At 32.8% G+C, this 22,282-nt stretch overlaps 1 protein-coding gene across 1 annotated transcript; it reads left to right on the top strand.

Moving 5' to 3' along the window:
• The first annotated feature begins 10,877 nt into the window (after positions 1-10,877).
• On the top strand, positions 10,878-21,367 carry LOC145618451 (uncharacterized). Its single transcript, XM_081673220.1, has 5 exons — positions 10,878-11,417; positions 11,888-12,348; positions 13,773-14,397; positions 19,969-20,441; positions 20,693-21,367. Exons 1-5 carry the CDS (start codon positions 10,892-10,894, stop codon positions 21,314-21,316), a joined length of 2,709 nt encoding a protein of 902 aa, XP_081529346.1. The 5' UTR covers positions 10,878-10,891; the 3' UTR covers positions 21,317-21,367.
• The last annotated feature ends 915 nt before the right edge of the window (positions 21,368-22,282 follow it).

Below are 22,282 nucleotides of genomic sequence, written 5' to 3'. Positions count from 1 at the left end.
ATAATCATAATAATTTATTGGTATTTCCTCACTCATCTCTCAATGCAATTTCTATGAACAAGCCGTGCATTGCACGGGCCAGAAGGCTAGTTAGATGAAATAGACACACCCTCGTCAACCCTTATCTTATTTTATTCCATGTATATTCATTGATTTTCAAGAAAGATGATATCTCTATTATGTAAGATAAGTATTTTTATTATTTGTCTTTTACTAAGATAAAGTGGAAGATATCAATATATTTTCTTTAATTACTTGTTACATCAATAACTTTGATTTCTTAAAAAAAAAAACTCAATAATTTTGATTATCTTACATTACTTGTATAAATAAATTATGCTTCACATAGAATACTTATTAGTTATTACTATGAAGATAGTTAAATAGTTTAGTTAGTTAAAGTCTCAAATGGTGATATCTCAACAAATCTAATTTCAAATCAATCTCATCTACATCGATCATTGTCATTGTGGCTCTCTTTACACAAAAAAAAAAAAGTTTATAATGTGCAAATTATGTCATTGTTTTGTGTCACGCAACTATATGTTAAGTGTACCTAAAAGTAACATCAGACTTTTGTTTAATCGAATTATTCTTAGGCGTTAATTAATTATCATACTTATTATATATAGAGTCCCTATAAAGAATATTTGAAGGTTATTATAATTAAATAATGAAGAGAGTGCCAATTCAAAATAAGTATTATAGAGTCTCAATAAAAAATATTTCAAGGTTATTATATCAAATTAGGTAGCCGCATTTTTTTTTTTAATTAAGTTTTATAGAGTCCCAATAAAGAATATTTAAAAGTTATTATATTTAATTTAGGCAGTCCCAATTAAGTATTATACAAACCTAATAAAGAATATTTGGAGGTATTATAATCAAATTAGGAAGTTTTAATTAAGTATTTTAAAGTCACAATAAAGAATATTTCGATGCTATTATAATCAAATTAGGCAGTATTAATTAAATATTATAGAGTCCCAATATATAATATTTGGAGGTATTATAATCAAATTAGACAGTCCCAATTACGTATTATAGAATCCCAATAAATAATATTTGAAGGTTACTACAATCAAATTAGGCAGTCCCAATTAACTATTATAGGGTCCTAATAAAGAATATTTGGAGGTATTATAATCAATTTAGGAAGTTTTAATAAAGTATTATAAAGTCACAATAAAGAATATTTGAAGGTTACTACAATCAAATTAGGAAATAGTCTAAATTTTTTTTTTTAAAAAAAGAAGGCACTCAGTAGTCCTAATTAAGTACCTAACTTGTTGTTGACCTGACCCGATTTTGAATCATCTTAAATTCAATTAGACCACCTTATTAATACATAGTTATAAACTTATCATACTCCTTTCTAAATTAATGTCTTTTTGACTCAAAATTTAATTTTAATCTAATTTTTTTTATTCGAAAACATAAAACATAAAAAATAAAGCAAGCAAACAACGATCCACTACCCTTATTTTAAGGGACCTATGTTGATCCTAACTTAAATAATTATACTTGACTTGAAAAAAAAAAAAAAAAAAAAAAATTAGAGATCCCAAAATGTATAAGTAATTATAAATTAAAAATATTAATAGAATATTTAACCACTTGTTTAGAGAAAATTGAATAACGGTTAAAAAAATCAAATGTAACGCCATTGATAAACAATAACAAGGTTCATTTAAAAATCATATTTCCTTTATACATGAATATGAATATTCCAAAATCTAAATACTTATAATCAAATACGAAGTATCTTTAAAAATTAAATGTCAACACTAATTTGAGAAAAAATAAATATAATATATATTTTGCTTCAAAAGAAATAAAATTAATTTATCATATATTTTTATATATTGTAAAATTGTGAAAGAATAAATAAAGATAATTAAAGAAAGAGTTAGGCCCTGTTCTTTTGAGCTTTTGCAAAGCAGAGCAGATTTCAGCAGAACAGAGCCGAGCAGATTTCATCATCATCATCATCATTATTATTATTATTAATATTATTATTTTTATTATAATATTTAATATTATTAGTTATAAGTATTATTATTAGTATTATTATCATTATTATAACTACTATTATTATTAAATATTAATTATTATTATTAAATATTAATTATTTATTATTATTAAAAATTAATTATTATCAAAAATCAATTATTATTAAATATTAATTATTATTATTATTATTATTATTATTATAAATTAATTATTATTAAATATTAATTATTTATTAATATTATTAAATATTAATTATTATTATTATTAACTATTATTAATATTATTAATATTATTATTAAATATTAAATATGAATTATTATTATTATTAAATATTAAATATTATTATTATTATTATTATTATTAAATATTAATTAATATTATTATTATTAATAAAATTAATTATTATTATTATTATTATTATAATAATAAGTCAATATGAAGTAATAATTTTAAGCTGAGCAAAGCAGGGCAGAGCAAAGCAGATTTGAGAAAAGCAGAGCAGATTTTAGCAGAGCAGAGCAAAGCAGGGCAGAGTAGAGCAACTCTAAAGAACGGGTGTAGGGAATATTTCAAGCATTATGATAACCCCAAACTTGAACCCCACTGTGATCATACACTAAAGTACGGTGGCGTTCCAAAGGGAAAGACAAAGAGCAAAAAGAGTCGCCTACAAGTTTTAGGAACTTGTAAACCCAAAAGACAATCCAAAAGGACCATCAACTACTCCATAAGGTCTTGAACCAAACAGGGTCCGGGGATGAGGGTACGAATCCAATCTACAAAAGAAAGGACCCGCCCTATAAAATAGGCCTCTACTTTGTTCTGCTCGTATTCATGTGCGCTTTTCGAATAACATACAAACACACTACCACAAAAATGGCCTAAGAAAACTCCAAAGGCACCATATAATTCAAATATACGGTTTCTTAGATAAAGAAACCTCATTTGAAAGAAATCCGGTTTCTTAGGTAAAAATGAGAAACCGCATAACCTTAATATATGGTTTCTTAGATAATACGTAAATAAAAGTAGAATATAATAGCATCTGACATTAAAAAAATAAATAAAATAAAACCCTAAATTGAAAACCGCCCACTTCCCTACTGCCGTTCATCTTCATTTCCCTTCTCAATTCTCAACTTCCATTAACATACCTAGATCTCCCTCTCTCACCTTTATATTTCATAAAACTTTTTACTCATCTTTTTCCCAATCAAAAAACTTAATTATTCATCAATTTTAGATCTTTGTCCAAGCAACGAACTATTACACATCTTCTAGATCTCCCTCTTCATCACCATCAATCGCACCTTCATACTCATCGTCGCCTGCTCCACTGCTCGTCGTCGTGGGGTTATATATACTAATTCACCAATCACCATCACTTACTCCTCGTCCTCGTCGTCGTCGTCGTCCTTTCAATCTCTAAACCAGTACCTCTAAACTTGGTAAGAATATTTCTCTAATTAAATTGTATTCAGTTTTCATTGATTAATTTTTCTTTCCATTAAAATTCGCTCAATTTGTGAAATAGGATACTTAAAACCAATTACTTTGTATTTTTTGTCAAATTGTGCACTTGTTTCAATAATTATAAAAAAAAATGGCAAATACCATTACTTAAATACTCAGTTTTACTAGTGCGGTATCGAACTTTGTTGGATTGCATATTTTTTTTTCAATTATTAGATGTATAATATTGCTTTAATTTTGTAGATTCTACATTTTTTTTTATTTGATATATATTTTATGTTCTTTAATTTGCAGTGAAATGACATTGAATATGGCCAAGTCCGATCAACAAGGTCATGCACGTGTTCTGTTGAAGGAAGTAAAATGAATAAGATTCGCACTCAAGATCATGTATGTGTTCAGTTGAAAGAAGTAAAATGAAGCAGATTAACACTAGTTGATTGACTAGTTTCAAGGTAGAGGTTGTAATTGGAGTAGTAAATTATGTACTCTTTAAATTTTTTATTTTTATTTTTTATATTTGTATCGGTGATACTTCCTAGGAAAGGGATCTATACATTTTCATTATGCTTTGAATTTTTCCATTATTGTTTGATTTGTAAGTTATTTTTTTTTAAGGAGATTTTCAAGTTATTCATTATTTGTAATCAATATACTCCAATATTGCGTTTTGTAATCAATATATTCCATTATTGCGTTTTGTAATTATGGATGTAACAACAGTTGATCCAACAATAATTTTTTTTTTATTTTTTATTTTTTTTAATAAAAATAAAAGGGCAAAGAGACCAGTTATCTATATAAACTGGTCTCTTAGAATATATCAAAGAAACCTGCCAAAGACGTATGGTGCCTTTGTCTTAGTAATTTAATGCTTTTTGAAGTACGAAAGAGCCAGTTATCAAGTAGAACTGGTCTCTTTGATCAATCTAAGAAACCAGACAATATATACAGTTTCTTATGCTAAGAGACCTACTACCTAGGCACCATACTTTTTCTGGTTTCTTAACCCTATTTTGCCCGGTCTCCTAGGCCATTTTTGTAGTAGTGACATTATATTAAACCTACCCTGTTTATCTATGTTGGTTGAATATTAATGCACAAATAATACTATTATTGGCGATCACTTGAATTAAAATCACATTAGCCTAAACCAAATTATTAATTATCTTATTAAGCGTGATTTCAAGTACAAATTCCCTTTAACAATCATAAAAGGTGTAATCAAGCAATAACAATAAAAATATAAATCAAGCAACATAAGGATAAATCAATAAATAATAATAATGATAATAGCATGATAAGGCATAATAAAGCTTAAATATAATAACAAGATCCTAGGCATGATACTAACAAGATTAATAACAAATCCTAGCATGTCACTAAGCAATAAAGATCAAAGCTTTAAACCTAACATGGTACTAACATGATATTAGAAAGGATAAAGGCACCCTAAACATGATACTAGAAAGCATAAAATAACATCCTAACTTGATACTAGGAATATTAAACATCCTAACATGATACTAGGAATCATAAACAATAATAAGCATGCTATCTACATTGTGAAAGAAATAGGAAGTAAGCTAATCTACTTACTTTGAAGCCTCGTACCTCTTTCTAATAACAAAATACACAAGTTAGTAAACTTCAATGAAAATAAAGAATAATCAAATAATTAAATTGAAATCAAATTAAATAAAGTTTAGACTAGTTTTGGACCAAACCCTCAGAAATTATCAAACCTTGCACGTCTAGGGCGAAGGCAACTTCGAACTTGGCTAGATGACTCTAAGTCTAATGAATGCGGAATATTGTATGTAAAAAGCTAGTTTAGAAAAAGAGAGAGAAAGAAAGCATATATTGCTCAAGAGAGAAAAGAGAGAATTAAGGAAGAGTTAATGAGAATTGATGATTCTGAAAACAGGAATTCGGACGCTATTTATAATGAAAATAATCCGGAAAATCATAGAATTTGATAAGGAATAAAACTCCACGCTGTCGCCAGGAATCCACTCAGTCGCGACGCGACAATGTCTGTCGCGACGCGACAATGTCTGTCGTGCGGCGACAGCCTGTATTAGCGCGTTTTTCCTTCACTCGGAATCTGATCTTTAATCAACTTGATCTACGGAATCCGTACAGAAGATAAAATACGTATTTTTAAGATAACAAAACAATATTTTATTCCAAAAAATCTTTTAAAGATAATTAATTATTAAATCTAACAATATTAGAATTAAAAGGAACTTTCTAGAAACTTCTAGAAAACTATAATTAATCCTAATAATTTTAGGAATAATAATTAATATTGGGCCCTCCTCTAGATCATTGGGCCGTATTAAAATAAATAACCGGGCCCAGTTTAGTATTTTGGCCATAACTTCCTCAATATCCATCGGAATTGGGCTTATAATATATCGTTGAAAAGGTCTCTTCGAGCCCCATCCATCCATACCATTATTGAACCCTTATCATGGACCAAAATAAACTGAATTGAACGTTTTCAAATAAATAAAGTCATTTTCAAAAATAGAGAGAAAAGAATTTAATTAAAACTAAACCGCAACACTTGGCTTTCAAATCACTTTCACCTAATTCGATAATAACACAACGTGCAAGACATTCATCACCGGGTTTGGTTTTGGGGAGACACAAATGGGTGTCTACAACGGGGTCTTAGTCAAAGATTACTAATTAAACCCCCCCACCCCACAATCACGAAGTGAAGGTAAATCATTTTTTAATTTTTTATTTTACTTTTTTAAATGTACTAAATAACTGAAATTATTGGCTTTAAAAAAAAAAAAAACTGAAATTATCAATTTTTTTCAACGAAGGCCAATTAATTTTTTTAAATGAATATTTTTTTTTTTTTTTGAATGAATAGATTTTTCTCGTGTTCCTAATCTATGGTTGTATTGATATAGCTAAAAAAATCAGATTGGTTACATTATGTCTTAAATATAGAAAAGATTTTTTTTCTCATATGTTCCTCTCCCAAATGATGCTTTCTAAATCAAACAATCAAATATAAAGTCTAAAATCATGGAAGTCTTTCAATTTAATTTTTATTTAGTTTTGTACAAAAATAAAATAAAATAAAATAAATTCATCTTCACGTAAATAAACGCCTAACTTAAACAATGGCATTGTAGATTCAAGCTTTAACAATGGCGGATTACTAAAAAGTTCATATGACTAAGGGCCTGTTCATATTTACTTAATTTCAGTTCAGTTCAGTTTAGCTCCAATCAGTTCAGTTCAGCTCCTAATTTCCCTCTCTCATAAAATATTCATTTCAGTTTAGTTTAGTTCAGTTCAGTTCAGTTCAACTCCAGTCAGTTCAGTTCAGTTCAGCTCCAATCAGTTCAGTTTAGCTCAGTTCAGTTCAGCTCCAAATTTCCCTCTCTCATAAAATATTCATTTCAGTTTAGTTTAGTTCAGTTCAGTTCACCTCCAGTCAGTTCAGTTCAGCTCCAGTCAGTTCAGTTCAGTTCAGCTCCAGTCAGTTCAGTTCAGCTTAGTTCAGTGAATGTGAATAGACCCTAATCAAAATTTAACAAAAAATCATATGACAAATTGTGTATACATATAATTACATTGATTTCAAACTCATAAATTAATATTATATTGACACATAAATATGATGATTATACATTAATCTTATTGATATTATATATACTTTGGTAAATTAAGATTCGGTTTTGGACGAAAAAGTTACAATATGAAGATGAAGTACACCATTAAAGAAGGTTAAAATTGTTAATATGAGTTTTCCTCTAAAAAACTTGCAATCGATTTTATAATTTATTTGGATGGTAGTTTATAATATTGTAATTTGATAATAATAATAATAATAAAAATTACTCTATAAAAGTAGAAAAACAAACAACACTTAGCTGACTGGTTGATGACTGGTCATACTTAAATGATGTGTAAATTAGGTTTTTTAAATTTTTAAAAATTGTAATATTCAAAGGTTAAGATTAAGCAACATACATAATAAATGGTTTAGATTTACTCTCTTAGCATAGTCGTCCGTAGTCATACGTAGTCGACGACTACGCTAGAATCATCCAGGAGTATTGATTTTACAGCAGTCGTTTGAAATATGATTACCATATTATTTTAACGATATATAACATGATTGGTTCACTTTTTTCACACTATAAAATGGCCACAATTAGCCTTAAATAAATACTTTTTGAGAAACTATAATACTCCCTCCGTCCCCTTTTGATCGGGAATTAATAAACACAAATAAAAATAGTTAAAGTACATTGAAAAAGTAAATTGACATTGGGTATGCAAAAAAATAGAGAGAGAAAGTAATAAAAGTACACGGGAAAACAAAATTTACATGAAAATACAATTTTGCACAAGTATTGTTGCAAATTGGAGGGAATTTTAGTAAAAAATTAATATGAATGGTTGTTGGAAAAAGCAAATGGGGTGAACATTTTGGGACTAATTTTTGCCCATAAGGGACTATCAAAAGGGGACGGAGGTAGTATAAGAATCAACATTAAATAAATACTTTTTGAGAAACTATAAAATAAGAATAAAATTACATAAATGAAACTATAAATTTGACAAATAAAAAAGGTTTTGCTATACATAGCCCTTAGGGCTATGCATAAGAATCAACAATGTCATATCATTAATTTTATTTTTCTTGTTCCAATGGAATCTTATAGTATTATTAATTTAAGTTATTATTAATTTAATGTAATATTGTTTATGGGATAAGTTATTATCAAAATGCATTTATTAACCCATTAAAGCTATTTATTTATTTTATTTTTTCCTTTCAGGATTAAACTTATACTGTAAAAAGAAAAAAAATTTAGTAGTATTAAAATCCAAAATAAACACCGTGCAAGTCAATCTTTTACCCACATTCTTCCAAGAAACAACATATAGCAACCAAACCATCTATTAGATAATACTAAGTGGACAATACTGCAATATATTAGTGTGCTGCTAAGATATTTATTTATTTATTTAAAAAAATATATTGTTTATACGCCTGATTTGGTTTATTAGAAGATAAACTTAGTTATTATCATCCTTTTCAAGCTTTTAATTTGTTTTTACGTACTCCCATGTCCCATCCAACAAAACTATGGAGTACTATTTCCATGCCTAGCCAATCTTCATTCGTTCAAAATATTTCATTCATACATATCAAATAAAGGTATTTTACTAGAAGTGTCACATACGATCTCGCATATCTTCGGCACCCAAACAACCAGTTGAATCCATCTTAGGATAGATTGGACTGGAGAGAGGACGATGATATTGAGCTTTTTTTTTTTTTTTTTCTTTTTTTTTTTGGAAAAAGAATTTTCATGGTAATTAATTGTGTAGGTAAGAAAACTAGAAAAGTATTAATTACATTTTTGGGATGGATTAATTTTGGATTAACAATACTATAAGATTCCATTGGAACAAGCAAAACAGAATTAATGATATGAAATTGTCGATTCTTATGCATAGCCCTATGTATATCAAAGCCCTAAAAAAAATGTTGATAATAATACTACTCCCTCTGTCCCCTAAACTTCGACTCTTTTGGCCTAATTTTAGTCTTAAAATGATCGACCCACTAACTTGCAATGATATTTGTGCAAAATTAGTTTTCCCATATAAAATTTTGTTTTTCCATATATTTTTAGGATAATTTGTAAATTACCACCCAAAGAGGGGACCTGTTTTGAAATTACCACCCATTAAAAATTTTATTTTAAATTACCACCCATTAAATCAAAAAAGTTTTCAGATTACCACTTTTTTTGAAATTCCGGTGGAATCTTCGTTTGAGAGCCCCACCATATTAACTTCCCTCCTTTTTTTCCTTCTTACCCCTCGACCTAACCTTCTGACTTTGTATTAAGCTAAAAAAAGAGAGCTTCCCTCATCAGGTTTCTTTTTCCTTCTTTCTTCCATTAATTTTCTGTCTAATTTCCAACAACCCCTAAAAACCCTAACTTATCCTTTTTCTGCAAATTGAATTGATTATTGTACTTACATGTACTGTTGGCGCTGATAAATTGCGAAAATTCAGCAGAAATTGGCGAAAAACCCCGAATTTAAATACCCCCAATCAGCAGAAATCAATAATTATTCAACAAAATTGGACACCATCAAGTTGAATTAGCAGAAATCTAAAAGAAACGCCCAATTAATTTCAGACAGGTAGCTTAATTGCAAAAATCCCCCAATTTAATTGCCCCAGGAACCCTAATTTCCTAAATTGGCGAAAACCCCAAAATTATGAAATAGTGGATTCATACCTTAGATGCAAATTGAGAGTCTGAACTTCACTGGATAAATTTTTCACACAATAACTGCTGAAATTTGAGAAATTTTGGTTGAAATTGGGGCAAAAATTGTGAATAGATGTTGGAGACTTTAAAAATAAAAAAAAAAATCAGGAAGGAAAACGGTCAGAAGAGGCAATGTAGCCATTATTAGCCGTTGGGTAGGGCCTTCAAACGGAGATTCCACCGGAATTCCAAAAAAGGTGGTAATCTGAAAACTTTTTTAATTTTATGGGTGGTAATTTAAAATAAAATTTTTAATGGGTGGTAATTTCAAAACAGGTCCCTTTTTGGGTGGTAATTTACAAATTAACTATATTTTTATTACTTTCTTTCTTTACTTTTTTACAAACCCCATGTAAATTTATCTTTATAATATAATTTTACTTCTTTTTATTTAACTTTCTTAATACCCGCGAAATCAACCCAAAAGGGTCGAAGTTTTGGGGACGAAGAGAGTATTTAATATCATTAATAAAGTAATATAATTAATTACTTGTAAAGAATACATCAATTATGAACTAAATATTTTAGTAGTCATATTTCAAATGACTACTGTAAAATTTTTAGTTTTTTTCTTGTGACAATTTTTTTCCCCTCTTACTTTAACTATTGCTTTTCTCTACACATTGATGCCAATCCTACATTCTTGGATTTAACGAAGTTAAGCCTCATTCAAGTTTTGTCTTTATTTTTGAAAGTCTCTAGTATTACGGCCTACCATTCTTTAATTTCTTTAAGTATTCGTTACCGCAAAATGAATTATAGAATATAGCTTCACGATCCTCACGTTTCTTGATTTTGAACTATCTATTTTTATTCTGCTGTTTAGTGCATCTAGTATGTCGTAAAAACAACATAAAACATCATTTCCACCACTTTATTTTATAGAAATTAAAGCAATAGAAGCTTATTCATTAAAAAAGAAATTAAAGGTGATGAACAAAGCTATATAACAAGTAGTAATGATTACGTAGTCGCTTATTATAAAATGTGGACGTGAAACCATGTTTATAAACTAAGGTATACCTTAAAAATAAAAGAGAGGGCAAAAGTAAGTTAAGTTATTATTGTTAACAATGGAAAATGTGCTTTACAATGCTGCACTATTAGGTAATATAAGCTTCCTAAATGATGCACGAAACAACGAACTAGAGAGTGGTGGTATTGATGAGTATTTTCTTAGGCAAACCTCCCACAAAAATAACATCCTTCACTTAGCAATTTCACGAGTACAATTCAAATTCATAGAAGAAGTAGTTTCAAAGGGCTTAATATCTAAACAAGCAATTCATGAGCTGATCAAGCAAACGAACGAAGATGGAAACAACCCTATCCATGTTGCCGCTGAGGTTGGCAACATGGACATTTTTAGGCTACTCTATGATTTTGTGCACGGGCAGATGGTCCAAGAGGAGAGAAACGCGGTTGTCATGAGGCAGAATGAAATGGGCAACACACCGTTACATGTTGCACTTATCCATGGCAAATATGAAGTTGCTAAATTGTTGATAGAGAATCATCCTAACATGGTCGGTGTTGCCAACGATTTTGAAGAGACTCCTCTTCATGTTGCAACTACACACCAACCTATTTTTAGTGGTGGTAAGTATGTACGTCCTTTAATTTAACTATTTTCGCATGCATTGTTTACTAAATATCCAAAATTAGACTTGAATGTTGAAGTTCGGCCTTGCTAAACTTTTTAAAATTACTTTTTCATGCCATAAAATGAGAACTTAATGGCAATTAAGTAAATTGTTTTCTTTGAACTTTTATTATTAATATACAAACACTTTTAAGATATTTGAATGGAAAAATCTCATGTTAAACTGGTTCACAATAATTTATTATTCATATGTACGAGTATACTATATCAAAACTCTTATTATAGAATATATTAATCCCTTATGACATATATTATAAATAAGTAATTTGACAAAAAATCTTTATTTTAACATAATGAACTTCATATATTATGCTCTGGACTATAAATAAAGAAATCAATCTTTTGTTTTAGCCTATGAGATTTATAAATTTTGTTGATGTCTACTTTGTAATGACTCAATATATAGATGTACCAATTGAGAAGAGGAAAGCTACAAGTTCGGCTTATCTTGACACCATAAAACTTCTGTTAGAGAAAGATAGTTGTATCGCATGTAGTCGTGATAAAACAGGAGCAACTCCTTTACATAGGGCAGCATCAATCACATCAGCCTACAATCTGCAAATCATTAAACTCATACTTGATCATTGCCCGCAATCTGCGGAGTTGCGCGATGCATCAAGGAAGACAATCTTACACCGGTTGAAAACGATACCAAGCTACAAAGAAGGCATAGACTTGCTTAGTTTTCCCGAAGTATTTGGCCTCATGAATCATCAAGACAAAGAAGGAAATACGGCATTACATACGGCTGCAATGAATATGAACCTTAACATGGTGCGAGCTCTCGTGGATTCGTCTGCCAATCAAAGCATTAGAAATAAAGATGAAGTCTCTGCTGCATCCTTAATACAAGAACAATTTGAGGTAGGAATCATCGTTGCCAATAAGTTTTGTATTACTCTTCTAATTTGCATGAATTTTGATGTAGTTTTTTAAGTTATGCCCTTGTAGCCTAGTAGTATCATTACATACCTTTCCCAGTAAATACCAATAAGATAAAACTATAACTAAGCAAAGTGTGGCCTAATGGTAAGGATCGAGCTTTTCAATTAACCTTAAGTAGTTAAGGTTAGGGACTTAATCCTCCCTACTAGAGCCTACAAGCACTTTAAGGGCATGGATTTTCCTTACCCTAGCTTCCTTCTAATTAAATTGTATAAGTGTTTATCCTACATACTTAGCTAGGTTGGCCTGTGAAATGTTGTAGTCTGATAGCGCAATTCATCTTACCTAATTAAATATAAATAACTAAAAAATTTGGTGCCAACTATAGCTAATAACTTGGACTGGCTAGCCTCCCAAGTATTTAAATTATTTTCAAAGAACAAAATCATTTTATATTTTGTTTTCACATAATGATCATATAATTACTTTCTTCGTGTTTTTTAAAGTGATACACTTATCAAATCTAGCCGTATTTTAATTTCTATTTTGGCAAATGTTTACATTAAAATATTATATCTCTATCCTTACAAGGTCCCCACCTAAACCCACAACTACTTTTTTTTTTTATTTTTTTATTTTTTTATTTTTTTATTTTTTTATATATTATATATTCCCTCTTACATTCATTATTTTTTAATAAATTGTTAACCTCACTATTTTTTTTTTTACAATTTTTTAATACTCAAACTACCCGGCCATTGACCTCTTATTTTATTTAAGTCAATTAAATTGCCTAAAATAATGTGACGGTCAAACTGTAACACTTAAAAAAACACGCAGGGAGTACTAATTGATCCACTCTAGTTTATTACTTTGTCCATATTTTATTACTTGCCCAACTTTCTTTTTACAGCAGTATATTATTAGTTGCTCCATTTCCTATTTTAAAAATGTTTCATAAGTATTAAATTTTTTTTCTCTCCTCCAACTATTATACATTAATATTTGCATATTCTATCTCTTTCCAACTCTCATACTTTATTCTTCCACCAACAACCCCACTTTTTAAATATTTTATTACTTTTTATTTTTTCTTTCTAAAAGTTTAACATGGAGAAATTGAACAAGCTAGAAATAAAATATAGAGGGAGTTGAGCATGACAATACAATTTGAGTCGTTTTTATTCTATAGCTAATCAGACCATGACTACTATACAGTACAATGACTTCGAAGTAATTCAGATTGAATATAAAACTCTAACGTACTTCCTTTTTATACTATACTTTGAGCGTTAGATTTGGTCATATGGACATGCATATCGAAGCACTAATTTGGTTCCTGTTTAGGAAGACTTGTAACAACATGTACAACCTATTGATAATGTTTAATAAATGGTATGCAGCAAATCGTGGAGAAAAATCAAATGACAGTGGAAGTATGTGAAGCAATAGACAGGGCAAATATAAGCTTTTTACGAGGAAAACTGAATAATTTTGGAAACAATTTTCTATCCTCAAGAGATTCCCAGAGGAGGAATGTCCTTCATAAATTAATGCACATAAGCAACGGAACTCCTGTCATACCTAATGACTTTGTTAATTTCATCCAAGAAGTTCTCGAAAGCTTTCCAACATTCATAGGTCAAGTAGACCTTAACGGGGACACTCCGCTACATATCCTCATGCGAAATTCTCCGGGCACCTTGATTCGTTATGTTTCGGATTCCAAGTCGAATGTCTATACCGTATCATCATTGTCGGAATTGAAGCTTGTATTGAACTTATTAGAGCTGTGTTGCACGTATTTTGATAGATATAAAGAAGAGGTTAGCTCGAAAGGAGTTCAGTATGATCTGCCATGGTTGGTGCAAAACTCGGAAGGCAATACACCCCTTCACGAAGCACTAAGTAAAAATCAAGATCTGGAGGTGGTGGTAAAATTGCTGGAGTTGGATATCAATACTGTTGCTAGATTAACAAACAAGCATAGTGAGACACCTCTTCATCTTGCAGCTGGAATATTCGACTGTAAGTCCCTAATGATTATTATTCGTTTTAGCTTTTATCTAAATTTGCTATCTGAACCGCCTTAATATAATTGAAAGATTATGATCGTTGCCTTTGCATTCATTAATCTTGAGTATAAATACACATGTACAATGGTTATCTACGGAAACTAACTAGCTACAAATAAGGCTAGGATAAATACAATACCAAAACGGTTATATACAAAGTCAACCGAATATATTTACATATATTCTAACACTCCCCCGCAGTCGTAGCGGGAGCATCACGGACGCTAAGACTGGCACGAAAGTCATCAAATAAAACACGTGGAAGGCCCTTCGTAAAAATATCTGCAATCTGATAACGAGAAGGAACATGTAAAACTCGTACCTCGCCCTTAGTGACTTTTTCGCGAACAAAATGAATGTCCATCTCAATGTGTTTTGTGCGTTGATGTTGCACCGGATTGCCAGAGAGGTAGATGGCACTCACATTGTCACAATAAACAATAGTTGCTTTTCGAATAGGAAAATAGAGCTCAAGCAACAAATTTCTGATCCAACAAGAATCAGATACCACATTAGCAACCCCACGATATTCGGCCTCTGCACTAGACTTGGATAATGTAGGCTGCCGTTTAGAAGACCAGGAAATCAAATTATCCCCTAAAAATACACAATAACCCGAAGTGGATCGCCTGGTGTCGGGGCATCCCCCCCAATCAGCATCAGTATAAGAAACAAGTCCATCAATAGAAGACTTATACAGATGCAAGCCATAAGTCAAGGTACCCTGTAAGTAGCGCAGAATACGCTTCAAGGCACCCATATGCGCATTGCGCGGATCATGCATGTGAAGACAAACCTGTTGAACAGCATAAGAAATATCGGGTCGAGTAAAAGTCAGATACTGAAGAGCACCTGCAAGACTCCTGTACTGAGTGGGATCCTCATAAGGATCGTCATGAGAGGCACTAAGTTTTGACTTCGTGTCAACAGGTGTAGGACAAGGACTACAGTTAGACATGCCGGCCCTTTCAATGATAGAGGAAGCATACTGTGTCTGAGACAAAAACATACCATTATCATCACGGGTTCCAGCAATGCCCAAAAAGAAACTCAAAGGACCTAAATCCTTCATTGCAAATTCAGAACTCAAACGATCCATAATACTGGTCCGGAGACGGTCAGAAGATGCTGTAAGAATGATATCATCAACATATAACAGAATATAAGCAATATCAGATCCCTGCCTATAAATAAACAGAGAAGTATCAGATTTACTGTTAATAAATCCAATTGAGGTGACAAAATCTGCAAACCGCTGATACCAAGCCCGTGGAGCCTGTTTCAAACCATAGAGAGAACCTCGTAAAAGACAAACATGATCAGGGGGATTTTTGTCATGAAAACCCATAGGCTGATGCATATAAACTGTTTCATTAAGATACCCATGCAGAAAAGCATTCTTGACATCCAACTGATGGATCGGCCAAGAGTGTGAAATAGCAATGCTAAGAACAGTACGAATAGTGGCCGGTTTGACAACCGGGCTAAAGGTCTCATCACAATCAATACCCTGCTGCTGAGTCTTACCATCAGCTACAAGACGAGCCTTATACCTCTCAAATGAACCATCAGAATTTCGTTTATGACGAAATATCCACATAGACCGAATAACATTCACATTAGGAGGCCGAGGAACCAAATCCCATGTATGATTATCAATAAGAGCATTATATTCGTCTAACATAGCATTTTTCCAATTTGGGTCACGAATAGCACTAACTGGGTCCTTTGGGATAGGAGAAATAGTGGTGGTGGTCATCGTGTTTAAGTTGGAAAAGTACTTTGGGTTAGGCTTGGTAATGCCGGCTTTGCCTCGGGTGGTCATGTGGTGCGGGGCCTGCTGGTCTATGGGGTCTATGGGGTGATGCTGTAGGTGAGGTGTTGGGCTGATTAGAGAGGTGGGTGGACAGTCGTGGGTTGTCAGGTTGGGCTGACCAGCACTTCGTGAGGAAGTGGCTGGTGGGCTGGTAGCTGTTAGGGGCCCAAGGGAAGATGGAGCACGCTGTGAGGGGGGCTGCTGTTGGGCCGTGACAGTACCGAGAGAGGGAGAGATTGGAGAGTGAGCTGGGTCAGGCCTAGTTAGAGGAGGAGTTGGGCCAGGCTGTGTTGGAGACACGGGCTGGACAGGGGGTGGTGTTTGACGCAAATTGGGAATATGATGTATTGGATTTTCATCCAAGAAATCATAATCGTTGTAAGCTGGCTTGTGAAGTTTAGAAAACGGGAATTCGGTTTCAATGAATTTCACATGAAGACAAATAATGATTTTTCCAGTTGACATGTCATAACACTTAGAACCTCTATGACTAGGTGCAGGACCAAGATAGACAGAAGGGGTGGATCGTTCTTGCAATTTGTGAATAGAATTGGCGGGAAAGAGGGGAAAACATAAGCAACCAAAGACACGTAATTCCGAGTATATTGGATCACGTTGATATAGAACTTGAGTTGGAGACTTATAGCCTAAAACTTTGGTTGGAAGAATGTTTAATAGATAGGTGGCCATTTCTAAAGCATGATGCCAAAAAGAAAGAGGCAAAGAAGCATGTGCAAGAAGAGTCCGGATGATGTTATTAATGGTTTTTATGTGGCGTTCGGCTTTTCCGTTTTGAGGAGAGGTGTGAGGACAGGAGAGTCGATAAAGCATGCCATGGTTATTAAAAAAATCTTTAAGTGTGCCATTAACATACTCAGTGCCATTATCACATTGAAAGGTCTTAATATTACGCTCAAATTGTGTTTGGACTATCTTATGAAAAGATTGGAATAAGTGTTTCACTTGGGATTTCTTAGCAATTGGATAAGTCCATAAAAATTTACTGTAATCATCAAGGAACAAAAGATAATAGCAATGACCAGAGGAACTAAGAACGGGGGAAGTCCATAGATCACTATGAATAATATCAAACGGAAAAGTAGTATGCGACATAGAATCATTAAAGGGAAATTTGGATAATTTTCCAAGAGGACAAGAAGAACAAAAAGAACTACAAGCTTTATTACAATCAATTAAATTTTGACTACTTAAAGATCTAAGAATAGCATCGCCGGGATGTCCTAACCGCCTATGCCAAAGATCAGAGGAGATAGCAGTGAAATTTGATTGATTGACTGAAGAGGTGGCTTGATTTGGAAAGAGAGGATATAGGTCACCGGTACTGTCACATCTCATTAGTTTGGCTCCCGTCTGTAAATCATGCACAGAAAAGCCATAAGGATCAAAGGAAATGGAAACCATGTTATCGGTGGTAAATTTACGAACTGATATTAGGTTTTTAATTAATTTAGGAGCATGTAAAACATTGTTTAAGGTAAAAGGTGGGTATGGAGAGGGTAAGTTAGTACTACCATGACCAATAATTGGAATTAAATCACCACTACCAACAACAATATGACGATTGTTAATGCTCGAATTAATATATGAAGAAAGAATACCTTGATCCGCTGTCATGTGAGCCGTTGCACCAGTGTCCATGTAATAGTTGTTATCCGGTCTACCCATATTTGCAAACATTTGCATGGCTGCCTCAATGTCAGTAGGAGCTTGCGGCATAGCATTGTAGGCTTGAGGATGCTGGCCCAAGATCCCCGGCCCACCTGGCCGAGTATGGGCGGGAGAGGAGGCAGCAGGTCTGGCCCAAGAAGAGTTGGGGTATGGGCAAGGAGGGCTGGGCCAAGGAGCCATCCATGGGTTCCACGCGGCCCATGGTGAAGGATAGGCCTGTGATGATTGTTGGGCTGGGCCTGCTGAATTGCGGGTCTGCTTCCCAGAATTCTTGGAATTCTGTTTCTTAGAATTCTTGGAAGTCTTCGAGTTGGACTTGGAGGCAGAACCACTTGAGTCCGAGAACTGCTGGTTGCCGGTGGTGGTGACAAGGGCCGCCGGTGTTCTGGTGGAGCCACCCTCCTTTGCCAATCGGTTTTTAATGGTCCTTTCGGCTAGCTTCAAACGGGAACGACAACTCTCAAAAGACGGTAATGGCTCCTGATTTTGAATAAAATCCACCGTTCCGGCATAAGCTTCGGGAAGGCCTGCTGTCATTTTTAGGATAAGACGGGTATCGGGAATTGGAGCATCAACATCCGCAAGACGATCGGCGAGGGATTTGATGTGGTTGCAATATCCGTCAATAGAAGTGAAATTCTCGAAATCAAGGTCGGCAAGTTCTTGTTCGAGATGGGAGGCCCGAGATGCCTTGTTGTCTTGAAACATGGACTCGAGACGAGACCAGGCACCTTGAGCAGTGTCATCCTTGAGAAGGATGGCTGTGAGAAGAGCTGGAGAGATGGAGTTGTATATCCAATTTAGGACCGCAGCGTCCAAGCGCTTCCAGAAAGCAAGGTCAGCGGTTTTGGAGGCTTCATATGCGGCTCGCTCTTTCTCCTCCGTAGGAGGAATTATGTGGTTGTACAGGTCATGAACCCTAACAAGCACTTTAAAAAGTGCTGCCCAAGAATAATACATCCCATGGTCGGCATCAAGAGTGATGGGAATGAGAGATTTGACGTTGGTGACGTTCAAAGCAGGGTGATATTTTGATTCGGCCATGAGAAATTTGCAGCGGAAGTGAAGACAGAGAGGAAGAAGGAAGGCAGGAAGGTCTGGGCGAATTGCTAGGGGGAAGGATGAAGGATCGTAACCCTAACTGATACCATGAAAGATTATGATCGTTGCCTTTGCATTCATTAATCTTGAGTATAAATACACATGTACAATGGTTATCTACGGAAACTAACTAGCTACAAATAAGGCTAGGATAAATACAATACCAAAACGGTTATATACAAAGTCAACCGAATATATTTACATATATTCTAACAATAATACTACCTCTGCAAATTATTACATGTAACTTTGGGGTGTTATTTGTAAGATGTAACAAATTTTAAAGTTGCACATAATAATTAACTTATGTAGTATATATATTTTGGCTCAAACTTTATTTCAACTTAGTGATCTTAAATTCTTAACTGAAGAGCAAGCCCCAGTTACTCATCCTGAGTAACGAAATTTGTTATTCAAGTGGCATATATTGTAATTTTACATAAATTTTTTTTATTATTAATTTTTTTGTTTTTTTTAAAAAAACCTCCTGTGGACGTTTTTACCCCCAACTTAAAAGCATGAAATTACATCCGTGCCCCTTGAGTTACATTTGTTGTTACTCAGGATGAGTAACTTGTATTTCCTGTTAACTGATCAATGTAATAATGAATTTTCCCTACTTGAATTTATGCTCACCGAAACTCTATTACTGATTTTAGCCTTTTATCTGCTCATTAGATTTCTCGTCACTCACATTATAACCTAATTAAGGCAATTAATTAAAATGGAAATATGAATAATAAGCTATTACTGCCCTCACATTGCTTGTGTGCACGTAAAATTGTGATGATTAATTCATTTGTGAGTTTACCCTTCTTAAATAATAAGCTATTATTGCCCTCACTTTTGAACATGAATTGAACTATTTTGATCTTCCTAACTTCCTTTGATAGTAATTATCTTATTTGATGATATTAGACGAGAATCAAGATGAGGGTAATACTGGAATCATAGATGATGTGGCGAAGGCATATAAGGAAGCGGCCTATATATTTGACAAAAATGGTCTAATACCTCTTTTAAGGGCTGCTCAAAGAGGGAATGTGAGAACAATCTTAAAATTGCTACAGTACTTCCCAGATTCAGCAGTGAGGTCTGATGAAAAATATGGCCAAACAATGTGGCACCTATTAATACAACATGATCCATATTGTACTTCGTACATTTGTAAAACACATCCAGTTGGAAATTTCAGAGGACACCTAAAATTTCAAAACTATGAGGGAAACACGCCATTGCATCTAGCTATTCAAGGTGGACGATTTAGCCATGCAATACATTTTCTTCAAGGCATGGAGATTAAAATGATTTTGACACTTCTTGATAAAAAGAATAATGCCGCTGTAACTCCTAGTGATTTACTAAGATCTTCCGAAGAGATTCCTATAGAGGTATGTTCTTATACCTGCCTTTATTTATATCAAACCTTTTAAATTTACAATTACTACTACTTGTATATTACTTTGTCAAAATAGTCTCACTTGTGAGTGTTCAACTTAAAAAGGAGAGATCACTTTATAAAGTACACCACTTAATTCTAGTATCACCAATTAGTTCTAGCAATGAAAATGTCTCGTTTTACGTGCGTGACACAAATTGAGGTATTTTTTTCCATCTCAAACAATCATTCCTTTCGATGCAGTTGGAGAAAATTTTGAGGGCAGACAGTAGATTTGTAGGTTTTCGAAGTGTGTATGGTATTGCAACAAAAGATATGAATGAGTATGTAAATACAATTGGTGTAATAGCAGCATTGTTGATGACAATCACATTCACAGCAGCATTTACTGTTCCGGGTGGAGCAATCCAAGACAAAGAGGAAAAAGATAAAGGATCTCCGATTCTTGTGAATGACGCAGCATTTAAGGTTTTTATGGTATTTGACATTTTGACAATGAGTCTATCAACAATGGTCTTATTTTTTCTTCTTTGGATCCTGGCTGCTAGGAGTAAGCGACACTCGATGATGTTATTGGATACTAGCATCTTTATACTCTTAATATCATTCTACACGACTATTGTGACTTTCATGGCAGGAGTTTACGCTACGACAATTAATGTTAAACCTTGGATAGCAATCTACACTGTGGTATTATGCTCTTCCTTGTTGGCACTCATGCTCAGAGTTCGCTTTGTCCAGTATCTAGGATACATTGGTCCAATTTTGGCTTTTTACCAAAGAAAATTCAATATCAATCTTCAGCAATATGCAATAATTCGTCGGCTTTTGCAACTATGTAAGAAAAAAGATGAGAGCGAAGAATAGTGTTGTTTTAGGTTCAATGGTACGTGTTAATATATACTATTAGTTGGAATATTGGACTTGTATATATATTAAATTTCTTCTAATGTTTTTCCTTGCAATAAAATGAGAACTCAATTGTTGTGTTTGAATTTTGTATTTTTTTTTCGCAATTTGATTTCATTATTGATACAACAGGCATTTGGTGGAAAAAGAAATTGTGTTTTACATATTTCTTACAAAACTTGTAACTTTGTGAAAGTATTAAATAAATAAAATTAACAAATGATTTGATGTAAAACTTTGAATTAACAAATACTGTATGTATTAAGAGTATATAAATGGCAACATTTTCATTTCCATGAAAGTATTATAATATTAAAATGGAAAAATATCTTTAAAATATTATTGTTTCAAATGGAATACTTGAAATATGGAACAGAGGATTGCTTTGTATTATCTTTCTAATTAAAGACCCCTATGGCCTTGAATTCGATAATTATTACATAAGATTGAAGATAAAATAATTAAACCCCAGCCGTTTCCTCTTTATTATTTTCTTTCTAGGGTTCTTCAAAAAAAAAAAAAGAAAAAAAAAGTGTTGTATAAGCTAGAAATAGTCAAATTTCATTGAAAATTTGGCTATTTCCAACCCATTTACTTTAGTTTTTTATGTTATTGTTACTGATTTCAATAAATCTACACTTTCTGATGGTAATAAGTACCTCTATAGAGGGTTTGAGTGTAGTAAGTGCCCCTATAGTGGCCTTTGTTCTAGTTTGTTTTTGTTTTTGTTTTTTTGAGTTTAGTATGGTACAAGCTGTTTCATGGGTAAAGATTTGTGCGAGATCAAGAAAGAGGTTAATCTTTCGATTACAATCAGATGAATTAGATGGAAATTTTCTTCACGAGTACAACAGATCGATAGACCCCATCGTCGAAGAAGGCTGTATTGCTTTCATATGAAAGAGGGTACTCCCTCCGTGTTTT

The sequence above is a fragment of the Chenopodium album genome, chromosome 26 (assembly GCF_948465745.1).
Source record: "Chenopodium album chromosome 26, dcCheAlbu1.1, whole genome shotgun sequence".
NCBI classification, from domain to species: Eukaryota; Viridiplantae; Streptophyta; class Magnoliopsida; order Caryophyllales; family Amaranthaceae; genus Chenopodium; species Chenopodium album.
The sequence above is the reverse complement of the archived record's forward strand: the minus strand, read 5'-3'. Positions and strand labels throughout refer to the sequence as shown.

Coding starts and splice junctions, on each gene's coding strand:
- LOC145618451 (XM_081673220.1), top strand. CDS start 10,892: ATGGAAAATGTGCTTTACAATGCTGCACTATTAGGTAATATAAGCTTC. Junction 12,349..13,772: donor TAATACAAGAACAATTTGAG/GTAGGAATCATC, acceptor AATGGTATGCAG/CAAATCGTGGAGAAAAATCA. Junction 14,398..19,968: donor TGCAGCTGGAATATTCGACT/GTAAGTCCCTAA, acceptor TGATGATATTAG/ACGAGAATCAAGATGAGGGT.